The sequence below is a fragment of the Lepidochelys olivacea genome (assembly GCF_965140295.1).
Source record: "Lepidochelys olivacea isolate rLepOli2 genome assembly, chromosome: 4".
In the NCBI taxonomy this organism is placed as follows: domain Eukaryota; kingdom Metazoa; phylum Chordata; order Testudines; family Cheloniidae; genus Lepidochelys; species Lepidochelys olivacea.
Window position 1 is genome coordinate 27,356,023 of NC_140414.1, and position 12,829 is coordinate 27,368,851.

The 12,829-nt window shown below is 41.2% G+C and overlaps 1 protein-coding gene across 2 annotated transcripts in view; it reads left to right on the forward strand.

The window, feature by feature from the left end:
* The first annotated feature begins 2,535 nt into the window (after nt 1-2,535).
* Nucleotides 2,536-12,829, forward strand: part of MMRN1 (multimerin 1) — a 51,840-nt gene continuing 41,546 nt past the window's right edge. The window contains exon 1 of one of the 2 annotated variants that reach the window (XM_084625342.1): nt 2,536-3,176. In XM_084625342.1, the coding sequence (XP_084481468.1) occupies nt 2,620-3,176 (557 nt within the window). In that variant the 5' untranslated portion in view covers nt 2,536-2,619. The remainder of the gene's footprint in view (nt 3,177-12,829) is intronic. The other variant, XM_084625341.1, reaches the window with a different exon arrangement.

Sequence of the window (12,829 nt, forward strand, 5' to 3'; positions counted from 1 at the left end):
GCCTAGGGAGGGAGAAGGTCCTGGCTGCAAGGTGCTGAGCAGGGCACCTAGATTGGAGCAGGGCTCCTAGATTGGAGCAGGGCTGGGGAAGGGCCAGAGGAGCTGGGATCTCCAGCCTGGAAAGCCTCAGGCTGCAGGCCTGACTACAGGCCAAATAGGTGCAGGATTGCAGAGGGGCAGCCCATGGGTAGGTGGAGGCAGCAGGTCCAAACCCCCTTGCTGGTGATGAGTGGCATATACACTGCAGTTTGGCCCTGATATAAGGGGCTAAGTGGGGACTGGCAGTAGCCCAAACTGAGGTGAGGTGGGGTTAGAGGGTGGGGGGCATTCCCCTGGGTGGGAAGACCCAAAACCTGAGAGTGTGGGGGTATTGCCAGGGGGGCAGCACCCCAGAGAAAGGGGCACTGGGTCCTGGGAGGGACATGGGGGCTGGCAGTGAGGTGGATCACCGGCCTGCAGAGGATGCTCTGGGGCTGGATGAGCTAATTCCCAATGACTACCAGCAGGAGGCACTGTAGGGGTGAGTCTGAACCTTTACATAACCCAACAGGCCACAGCTGAGGGGAATCAGGTGGCCAAGTAATCCCCTGACTGAATGAAGGAGCCCACCTGAGGAGGAACAAGCTGGGCTGGGACTATAAAGACAGGAGATTGGAAGCAAAAGGGGGCTGGTAGGAAACTCTGTAGTTACTGCCTTGGAGAAGGGAGGTGTGTTTGAGCTGACAAACTTGGAGTCTAGGGGAGGCAAGCCAGGGCTCAGGGGAAGGTAGTAATCTTCTAGAAAAGACCAGACCTTGACTGTTAACTTGCGGGTCCCTGAGCTGGAACCTGGAGGAGAGGGTGGGCCCAGGTTTCCCTGCCAGCTGCTGAGAGAGTGGAACTGTGAAGCAGGGAGTGGGAAGACTCCCTAGGGCTGCTGGTAAAGACAGACTTTCCAACCCCCAGGAGGGCAAAATGCATCCCGTGACCTGGCTGGAGGGCTGAGTCACAAAGCGGCAGTAGCAGCTTGTGGCGTGAGAGAGAGAGGTGCGGGTTTGTGAGCAACTATGGGAAAGGGTGTTGACCTAGTGAGCTATTCCCCACAGTGACCAGGAGGAAGTGCCAGTCTAGTGCTGAGTAGAGCATGCTGTCAACTCCCCCCTGGGTTCCTTAGTTCACTGTTGCCTGCTGTACTGTGAAGTCAAGACATCATCAGTGCTAAGGGGAGATGAGTCTGTATGAACCACATAAAGACTTAATTCCCTCCATCAGCCTGATACATAGGCAGGAACCTTTAACGTAGCCCCATTAGTCACTGACTGCCCCACTCTACCTTTCATGGCCTGACAGATCTTCAGTCTATTCCCTATGGCTCCCAAAGCTCTCTTTAATACCTATTGCTGCCTGTTTTTCTTCCTTAGCTCCTCATGGTCTCTGTGCTGAGTGGAGATGGAGGGAGTCAGGCTGGCAGCATCAGAGGACAAAACTAGCCAATAGAACTCAAAAGGTCCACTGGCTTTTCATCTGAGAGATAAAGCAGGTTAAAATGAGGACAGGGAATAAGTCTGTTTGTGTTTAAAATTAATGTTTTCAGAAATGGCCTGTGTCAGAGTTGCAATGGAAGTGTGTGTGTGTGTGTGTGTGTGTGTGAGTTGCTGTGGCTCTTTAGTTAGAGGATGGGGGGACATTTTATAAGTGTAGGGAAAAAATTCAAAGAAGGTTCATTCAGAAAAGTTTCCTCTGCTAAAGTTAGTAAATCTTTGACCAAAGCTATTATAGAAAATTCAATTGACCCACAAAGAGCATATATTAAATTTTGAGATTAAATTCAATTGTTAAATATAAAAAGGTCTTAAATTCAAAATTTGAATGCAACCTCAACTCTGGAGTTACTGCTAATGCGTCCATAATAACTATAGTACTTCTTGTCATAAACTTCAAAGTGCTCTGGTCCTACAGGGTAGTGTTACAAGGAAGGGGCCAGGTATTGGCTCATAGCATGTAGATAAAGTTGTTCTATTCATTTATACTTTTTCAGTCTAGTGCAAAGGCAATCTCTTCCCACCAGCTCCATTCCTGCAGCAGTTGTTTGCTTGAGTATTCAAATCCAGTGAGAAACATGGCAAACATTACATAATGTACCAGTGTATTGAAGTCCACCCAAGTTCTTTTCTCGGGAACTCCATAGCAAGTTCACAGCAAATATGAACAACTAAGTGGCACATTTGACAGTTCTGTGCATGGATACATGGAAAGGGAAATTACTTAACTGGTTTGTTTCCCACCCCCCCCCACACCCCCAACTAACTTCACTGACAAAGTTTCCATGTACACATTGTGCCATTAATCTTCATCCTGTAGCTTCAGCAGATAACCCTTTTTATTCTTTTCCCCTAAGGCTTCCAGGCTCCAGGCCTGTAAGGGGGCACAGGTTGCAGAGAAACAGGAAATTGAGCTTCCTCAGTCAGTTTTGAAATACTAAAAACCTGTTTCCTCTTCTGCAGAAACAAAACTGGCAAAGCACTCTCCGTGCAGGTTCACTCTGAGAGCCGCGCCTCAGGAGGAGGAGAAGGCGGCTGCAGGATCCTCACACAAGGAATACGTGCAAGACATCGTGTGACTCTTACAAACCAACACAGGATGAAGGAGATAATCTTCTTATTGCTTCTATCTCACTTACAGAGTGGCAGCCTGGAATCTGCTACCACTGGCAAGCCCTGGTCCATGACTAGGGATGGTGAAACCCAACCAAGCCATGCAGACTTGACTTCACCTCCTACTGCAACACACAGCCTCAGAAACCTGATGGCAACCCCTATATCCACCCCTTCTGAGACCCAAACAGCTGCAGTAAGTACATCATGGGAACATGCTGTGAAAATCACCCCTGCACCCATAGAAGAGGTTCAGGGATTGAAAACCCTGCCAGGGACCCAGGAGAAGAGAACCTCTACCCCTACAACACAGTCCAGTGGAAACGGCAATCGTGGTGGTGCTAATCTTAAGCAAGGAACCCTATCCAACAGCACAGGGAGCTTTCCACAGAGCACTCCTAGAAAGATACCTCCCCAACAAGGGGCTGTTAAAAGCCAGCAAAGAACAGGGAACAGATCTCCCAGGCTGTCGTACTATAGTGCCACCAGCACTAAGAAGGATGCTGACTACAAAAAATCCAGCTTTGAAACTACCCGAGGAAAGTAAGGAAAGCGACATATTTTATTCTCTTATCTTATGAACTGCTTATAAAGGCCATGGACTATATCCTGGTCCTACTGAAATCAAAGGCAAAGTTCCTATTGATTTCAATAGGACTTGGATTTGAGGAAGGCTGGGGTGGGAGGAAGCCAGAGCCAACATCTGTAGTCCGTACTCAAGGTCTGTCTACACTCAGTGTATCCAAGTCCATGCACCCACAACTGCAAACTCATGATTGCCAAGTTCCTTTGGCTCCCTAACATCATGCCCATTGTAGTGGCTGAGTAAAGACTACAGAGTTTTAGCCTGTCATGCTTATTATTTTAAACCCAATGTACAAGTCCTCACTGTCATGTATGACTAGAATGGTAGATGGAATAACCTAATTATCTGTGGTCAATATACTTCAAGGTTTTAAGTAGCTGCCCACAACACACATTTTATTGTAGATGGTCTATGCCTGCTGTTTTAGGCACTCATATTGAGCAGTGTGGTGTATAAATTCTCCCTCTTGAATTTTCATTTTTGTGGGTCCAAGAGATTGCACACCCACTTCTTTGGGTGCACAAACATAGAGGCCTTTTAAAAAATGTTTGGCTTTGTGTTCTTGAACTGCCCCTCTTAAAGGATATGCAGTGGTGGTGAAGCCATGTTGGTCCCAGGAGATGAGAGACAAGGTGGGTGAAGTAATATCTCTTATTGTACGCATTTCTGTTTGGGTCTCTCACCAACAGAAGTGGGTCCAATAAAAGGTATTACTTCACCCACCTGGTCTCTTTGTTAAAGGGATCACAAACTATTAAAATATGAGGATGCCACACAAAATGTCTTAATTGAAAGCCAAACCAAGTGGCATTGCAGCACAGTTAACATTCATGACTGGGCACTTGTTAGACCAACTGTCTTTAGTGAATAATCTCACCACTGGGCAGACTCGCTTGGGTGAGTCACTTATAGGGTGACCAGATGTCCCAATTTTATAGGGACAGTCCCAATTTTTGGGTCTTTCTTATGTCAGCTCCTATTACCACCATCACCACCACCCTTCTCCCCCACAGACACACACATTCCCTGTCCTGATTTTTCACCCTTGCTGTCTAGTCTCCCTAGTCAGTTAGCTTGTTTGTGCCTCAATTTCTTAAACTTTAAATGGGGACAATAATCCTTACTTACCTCAATGAAGTGTTGAGGCTTCCTTAATTGTTAAGAGTTTGGATATTTGGCGGAATGATGCAAGGTGTTGCTATTTTTCAGAAATATCTATTGCTGTGTGGCTATACAATAGAGGTTTCCTTTTCTACAGTGCTTATTTACATTTTAACATTAAAAATGTAGACTTGTTTTTCTTTTTAATTTAAACAAAATTAAACTCTTAAACATCTCTATGCACATTATGCAGCAACCTGATATAAAACCTTACTGGGCTTTAGAGCAGGATCTGTGTACAAGTGATAACAGACACAAACGACAAAAGTCTATTTGGTTTAACCTAGGAAGAGATTACAGTAAGGAGAGCACTTCCATAGAAGCAGTATTCCACTGAAGTTCTCTAAGATGAATATAGTATGAATATATATAAGATGAAAATATATATGAATATATACAAGATGAAAAAACTCCTTGTCACAGTGGGCTAGGTAAACTGAAGTTAAACTGGATCTCTCTATTGGTGAGAGATCATGGAACTGTATCACCAATTTCATATTTGTTTGAATCAAGAAATGGGTGGACAGCTTTAACCCTTGATAAAACTGAAGTCCCTAGGCTTTTCCACATTAATTCAGCTTCCAGCTGGTGTAACTACTGACTAGGAAGTGGCATTTCTCAGCTTTTCTCAACCCCTCAAACAGCCATAGCCAACTCCGGCAGACCTCCCTTTGCAGTATCCCACAAATTTCAATTAATGTTCACAATACCACCATGGAATAGGTACATATTGCCCCTATTTTGTAGATGAGGAAATGGATATAGAGGGTCAAACTCAGCCCTGGAGTAAGTGAGCTCACTGGAGTCACACCCATCAGGGCTGGATGTGACTCAGAAGTAGAAATTACCATACCTCATGTTAAACAGTACCTTTTTTCCATGAAGAGCCCCATGAAAGCTAGTGGGGTTATTTGAGGACTAAGCTACTTCTCAACACAAATACCTTGTTTTGCTCAGACTCCATGCAGCAGGTGAAGTTGCAAAGCAAGAATTGGATATTGCATTCAGATACTCCAGGGATGAGTTGCAGTATAGGGCAATAAGATGGATCAGAATGTCAAACTCAAGCTGCATGACCTGTCACTCTGAGCTAACTCCTACAGTACCAGATTAGATTTCATCCTGATGGTCTTTAAGGTAGAATGGTTAATATTCTGCTTCTCATTCCAAAATTCTAATTCTCTGTCGTCCCATAATATAGGTCTAGTCATAACTATATGAGTATGTTTACAACAATTTAAGGAGACTGGGGTTCTATTCTTGGCTCTGTGACTGGCTTGCTGGGTGACCCTAGGCAAGTCATTTCACCTCTGCCTCAGTTTCCCCCTCTAACATTTGGGGGTTCTGATACTGACCATCTTTGTTAAGCACTGTGAGATCGACTGAGAGATGAAAGTGCTATTTAAGAGCTAAGTATTAACTATTTTTAATAAATGTTTTTAACATCCCCACAAAGTACTTAAAGATGATTACTGCTAACCCCCCCCCTTTTTTTTTTGCAGTTTGGTGTTAAATAAAAATAGACTGGCACAAGGTAAAACTTGATGTCAATACATAAGGCTTTCTTTGAGTTTCCTTCATTGTGTAACACATTAGCATAGCACAAATACATCAATAGCGGGTTTTAATAGCTTTAAAATGCATATCTTTGAGTTAATTTAGAAATCCAACTTGCCCTTTACTTTATTTTGAATGGGAACATCAATCTTTTGTTACATTCAGTTTGAAACAGACTCTTCCAGTGACCTTGTATAAGCTGACATCATACCCTTTACAGCAACCCAGTGTGTTAACATCTGTACAGGCACACTGCTGTCGAAAGGTTCGTGCACAATAGGCAGAGACCTTGAAGGGGAAGAGATAATAGGGGAAAAAACATAAGTTTATTTATCATATAAAAAGTGATGTATTTGGTGGAGGGAGGAACTCGGTTTCCAGTGCTGTCAAATGGAAATTCCCTCAGTGATACCTAACCTTGATTATTGTCCAACTGTCTTCTGGGACAATGAAGAAATTCAGATAAAGTTCTTTTGCATATTTACATATACATTACAGCATGCAAAAAATGCCTGTTTTTCACAAGCATGTTCATAAATTCATTCCTTTTGGTCAGTATTCAAAATTTTGTCCAAAAAATGGTCAAAATCAAATTTTGGAAAAATTCCATCAGTTCGCTGTGTGCTGCTTTGTTTGTGTATATGTGTATGCATATGCTTAAGAGAAATATTTTTTTATTTCTTAAGTTTATCATAGTTTTAAATTTGGTACTAAATAATCATTATTAGTGATCACTTTATTTAGATAATACTCCCCCCACCAGGCCACTTCATGCTAGACAATCAAAACAAAATGAAATTCACTATAGAAATCCATTAAAAAAATAGCAGAAAGTCAAACAATGTGGCAACCCAAAAACAAGGGGATCCTATACAGAAATAGAATTAAAAACTGGATTAGCCACTTTAAAATTTTGTTTTCTAGCCTAATGTAGTTACATAAATGTGGTAAATACTTACTGGATACAGGGAGATTTAAGTTATTGTCCCTTTAGTTGGGGCATTCATGATAATGTCTAATGACAGGGTTATATCTGTTAACTGACAGTAATGTGCTCAGCACTACGTGATGCACAATGAAGACAGTGCTTGTGCCAAAGAGCTTCAACTTGCGTAGACAGAAACACCAAACATAGGCACTAACATACCGGATCAGAGCAGTGGCCCATGTAGTTCGGTATCCTGCGTCCAGTGGTGGCCAGGGCCGGATGTTCCAGAGGAAGGTGCAAAAAGTTTTGCAGTAGGCAGTTATGGGATAACCTGCTTCAGAAAAGAATTTCCTCCTCTCCCCCAATAAGCCCTAACACATGAGGGTTTTTGTCCCTCCATAACCTTTTTGTAAGCAGTTCCTTTTATATTTCTGGATTGTCATGTTATCCATATAGATGTCTAAAGCATTTCTGAATTCGGCCAAGCTCTTGGCCTCAGTGAGTTCAACAGTCTAATTGTACATCATGTGAAAAAATATTTCCTTATATTTCTTTTGAATAGCCACCTTCACTTTCACCGAATGACCCTTTGAAGATGGGACTCACAGAGAAACTCAGAGGGGAAAAACTAATTAGAGGTTTGGTTGATTTTGTATTCTGTTCAGTGCAGTTCTTTTCTTGTAGGGCATGCAGAAGAAATGAGTCTCAAAGAGGGGCATAATGTATCCATTGAACTGTATTAATACTTTTTGCCACCGCTCATCACTATACCAAAGGTTACCAACCACTCAAACTAGTTTCTGAGTGACAGAGTAGGGTTTAGTTCTTTAAGTTAGTGGGTATTCCACACCACAGGGCTTCCACAATTGAACACTCAATGAGTGCTAGCTAATTAGAGGTGGGCCTGAGCAGTGAAAAATGGAGCCTGACACACAAAGTTGAACATTGTTCAGAACTGGATTATAGTCAGAGACCCTGTCTCTGTCTCCTTGTTATCTACTAAGTTAATTAATTAGTTAAGCACATTACTACTGTTGACTCCACATAAGACAAATATTAGTTGACTGGACAACCTGCACCAAAGCTAATTTTCCAGCTCAAATTGACTTGCTGGATGATATATGTGATCATTTTGGGCCCAGTTCTGTTCTCAGTTAGTGTAAATTCAGAGTAAGTCCATTGACTTTATGTGGGCAGAGCAGCATGACTGCAGCTAAACAGATCTTGCTATCCTTTTCCCATATCCAAGCCGAGCATGGCTATTCAGACTGGCCACTGGTCTCAGGAATTGGACTTAATTATGTTCCTAAAATGGAAAGTGCTATAGAAGCGCAAAACCTTACAACTGACTTTCAGTGGGCCTCAGAGAGAGAGCTGCTGTTTAATATTAACAACACTGGGTTGACAACTGTTATAGGGCTTTACTGCTGTAAGTGTTGTAAAAAGCCAAACCCTGAATTGATAGCAATTTACTGTTTTAGGACTAGTTGTCATTTAAATACTTAAAATGCCATATGCAAGAAAGTTACAATAAAAATTAAATCAAGAGTTGTTTTGGAACTACACCCTGGAGTCCAATATGACTCAAGGGTATTAATTTACAACAAAGGTTAGATTACTGCAATATTTCACTGCAAGTGGTAGTGTAATGATTTTATTATGTTGGGGTTACAGAGCCAGTCACAGGCTAATCCATACAGGGTCTGAGACATCTATAAACCTACCCTTCCACCCCGACTATGCTGCTGCTCATTGCTATTATTACATCTATTAAGCAGAGAAAGGTTTAATAAACCCAACAACCATGATGGATTTGCTCAGTTGTCATAGCTGATGTGTGTGCTATAGCAATTCCTAGACATAACCAGAGCTCTGAAATTATCAGCAGTTCCCTGTATGTTTTTTGTGATGTTTTTCACAAGGAGGAATGTGTAGTGTACATAGAAATAAAAGCTGATGTGCAATGTTCACCAGTATAATCTGGCTGCTTCGATGACAGAGAATAGCTGTAAACCTGGTTTAACCAATTGGTTAAGCCACGTTTATGGACGCTTTGCATCACCAGAATTGCACATGGTGGTGAATCTGGCCTTTTGGATTTTTAAGTTCAGAGGAGAGGGATTCTTGAGTGGATTTCGGAAGACCTTGGATATCCCTGTATTTTAAAGACACACCATGTTAAGCCCTGCTTTTTATCTTATCTGCCTTCTGTGATTACTGTACTTTCACAATGGTCTGTATGGAGAGAGGCATCCTGTGTAAGATTGCTCTCGTAACTAGCTGGAGATACTTGGAGAGTGAATGGTCCTCCACCTTCCTTCCCAAAGCCTAAGTGAGTACTTCTGCAACATACCATTCCTCTACAGTAGTGTAAGGAGCATGATGGTATTCCTGAACCTTGTCTCTAATCCCCCAGTCTAGCAGTTTTTAATTTTCCTATCTGTGTATTCTGAGCACATTTACTTCCATTATGATCCTAACGCCCAAAGCGTATTGCTAAACCAGGTACTGGCATTATTTCACCAACTCATTGCTTTGTTATATGCTAGGTATTAGGGGTAATAATGTACCTCCATGGCTGGTCCATGTAACTACCTGATATGTCACTATAGCCCCGTGGCAAGGAAATGCTAATGTCCCAATAGAACTTTAACAGAGAATACTTACAAGAAAGTCACTGATGAATGCAGAAGTGAAAGGTTTAGTATGGTTAAGTACTGATGGGTCACTAAACATGCTTCTGTAAGGTGACAAAGGAAAACCTGCAACCTGCATGGACTTTTTCATTTAGCTAGGTTGAGTAGGGCTGATACAGTTCAGGGAGATGGTGGGAGACTGATTTATTTGAATCAGTACTGCAACAGTGTTACGTTATGGATGATCACTCCCAGTAGTACTGCCCCATGCATGGAATGAATGGACAGGTGATGTAGTTCGGTTGTGATATTAACATTACAAATAACTACAATATATAGTTTGGGATGAGTCACTTTGGGGATTTGGCACACAGAGTGACAGTAAAGGCTACCTAAGGTTGTTGGAGTTCTGCTCTGCAGGTATCATAACACACTAAAAACTATCACTTATCTTTGCCTGCAACCGCTCAGGAAGGAAAGAAGGAGGTGTTACGTGAGCTGCCCTGTAATTATGAAACTTAAGTGAAAATGCTAATTGCTGAAAACAAACATTGTGGCTTAGAAAAACAGCAACATCTAAAATGCAGGTTTTCTAAGCCTCAGGCTGGTGGTTAAGATTACAAGGTATTGGAGTGGCAGGCTCTGTTTTCTATGGTATTGGAAATACAGTACTAAAGGAATCCAGCCCATCTCTCCAAGTGGCATTTTTGCAACATGAACTAGGCATTTATTACAGAGGAATACTCTTGGTATAGCTCTTCGCTTAGCTCCTTCAGTAAGAGGCCAAATTGGGGTACTTAGTTTCCTCTTCAGATCAGATTGTGATGAAGTGATGCTCTAAATTCAGATGGTTCTGCTTTCTCAAGTCTGCAATATTTTTAAGGTGGTAATAACTGCTCCCGCTCTCCCCATTATACTAATTACTTTAATGATAGAGATGTTTGTTTATTCTCTATATAAAGGTAACACATAAGAACATATGTATTTAGTGGTTCGGTCTTAGTAACAATAAAATTGTGAGATAGAAGTAGTCAAGCGTGATTGCCTTTATTAATAAAGTTGCCTATATTATTAAGAATAGCTCATAATAAGAAGAGGTGTATGATACCTAATCTTTATGGAACTAAAGCTTGCAACCAATGACACGAATGACAGTCTGGTCCCAGTTCTGTCTGTTGGATCAGTAACCCAAACTTTATCTTTAATAGACAGATTGTTGTCAAGCCATAACTTCCCTTTTTACACATGACACTTACATATACCTCCTTTTCTCTGGTACATGTTGCAAACTTCCAAGTACATATTGCACTATCAAGACTTTCCACAGTAATGTGGTTAGTACATTTTGCAGTTAAAAACACTTTTTCTGATATACAGGATATTATATGAAACATTCTACTCTTCCTAAACTAAATTTTCCACTCTTCGTAAAGGTTGCACAATTTAACATTATTATTGAAAATTATTCTTAAAGTTTGATAGGGGTTTAGTTCACTTAACAATAGGCCCTTTGTCTTAATGGTCAACATACGCTTTGTTTCACATTCCATGTGAGCAGCAAGTTTCTCACATTATTGTCACTTCTTCCCATTATACAGATTAAGATTACACTAACAACTTGGCCAGTTAGTGTTAGGATTTAGTTCCAAACCATTCACACAGGTCTGACATTCAGTTCTTTGCTGTATTTCTTATCAGGTGCACAGAAAATATGAACTCTCACAGATATGAATGCAATTAACACTTTAGAAAATTAATGCACTAATTCTTAGAATAAATGTGTCAAGAAAAAGAACAGCAGCTAGGTATTCCCATATGTTTTCATAAGGTCTTTCTTTTACTGCCTGTTTCTTGTGTGCTGAAAGTGGTTTAAAAGGCAGATTTCATACTGAAAATGAAGGAAGGGAAGATTCTGCCACTTGTGCTCCTAGTAAGTACTAAGGGCCTGATCCAAAGCCCACTGAAGTCACTGGAAAAACTCCCATTGACTTCTGTGGGTTTTGCATCAGGGCCTTATCCTGTCCTCAGCTCCATGCAGTCACATTGAACTGCTAACTACTGTTACCGAGAAGGTGATGGTACTCAAATCACCGAAGTAATTGGGGGATACTTGGGTTTATCCAGGGGAAACTTTGTCCCACTAAGCATTATGGTATGTTTTAACATAAGCAATGTAAATATCATCTACAAAAGTAGGCAGTAAGTTAAAAGGATGATAGCATATGGGACTTCATGCTTGTGGCTGATTAGGTAATGGGAGATAATTATTAGAGAGAAAAGATCTCAAATTTAACTGTAACTATGATCTTTTTAGAGAATGGATATAGGTTGGTTTCTCAACTCTATTTTGAGGGCTTACTCTCAAACTAGGCTAATGGAAGTGTTTTTGAATGGTTAGTTTACACTTCAACTGCGGGAAATGTTGGTTATTTTGACTGAGCTCAGAAAGGTCAGGTGTACCTGGCAGTTGGACTTTGAAACAGTGGAGTAAAGGTCTCAAATCCCACCCCAGCTTACCTGACATGATGAATGGTCCTTATTTTATCTGAGCAAGTTTACTGATCTCTAGAAATGATGCTAATAGGTGAGTGGAAGCTGAGGATTGACACTGCAGCATTGGAAAGAAGATTTAATGGCTCATGATGTTAAATCAAAATTTGAATAAAACAAAGGGACTGTTCATTGTCCAAGATTTCAACATGCTATGTGCAACAAAGGAAATGAATGATGACAGAAAAGCATCTGTTTTGGAGAATGCAGGAAAAAATGTCAGGGCTTGAATCCTGAGAAAACAAATTGTACACCTTTATTTTCCACTATTCTTCTGTATCAACAAGAGTGCTCTCTCTCACAATAAAAACTACATATTTAAAAGACAGCCTCCATTGCATGTGGTACCATTACCTGCAAAGTGATCTGAGCTGAAGGAATTCTGCAAATTTACTTCACATATAGTTTCCTTTTTGCATTCCATTTAGCATGGACAATGAAAATAGACTAGTCACTTTCACTTTTTATAGTCCATTTCTAGTCGTTTAAGCATTTTTTTTATTTTCAATTAAGATTAATAAAATCAGAGATGTTAAGGATAGAAGGGGCTATTGCATTTATCTACTTTGACCTGCATGATACAGGCCACAGAACCTCATCCAATAATTTCCCCATCGAGTCCATAACTTTTGCTTGAGTTACAGCATATCTTTTAACAAGATCTCCAGTCTTAGCTCTGGTGGCATCTACACTTGTGATCGAGGGGTGTGATTCCCAGGTCATGTACACACATTTCTGCTAGCTCAATGAGAGCTAGCGTGAGTATCGGTAGCCACGT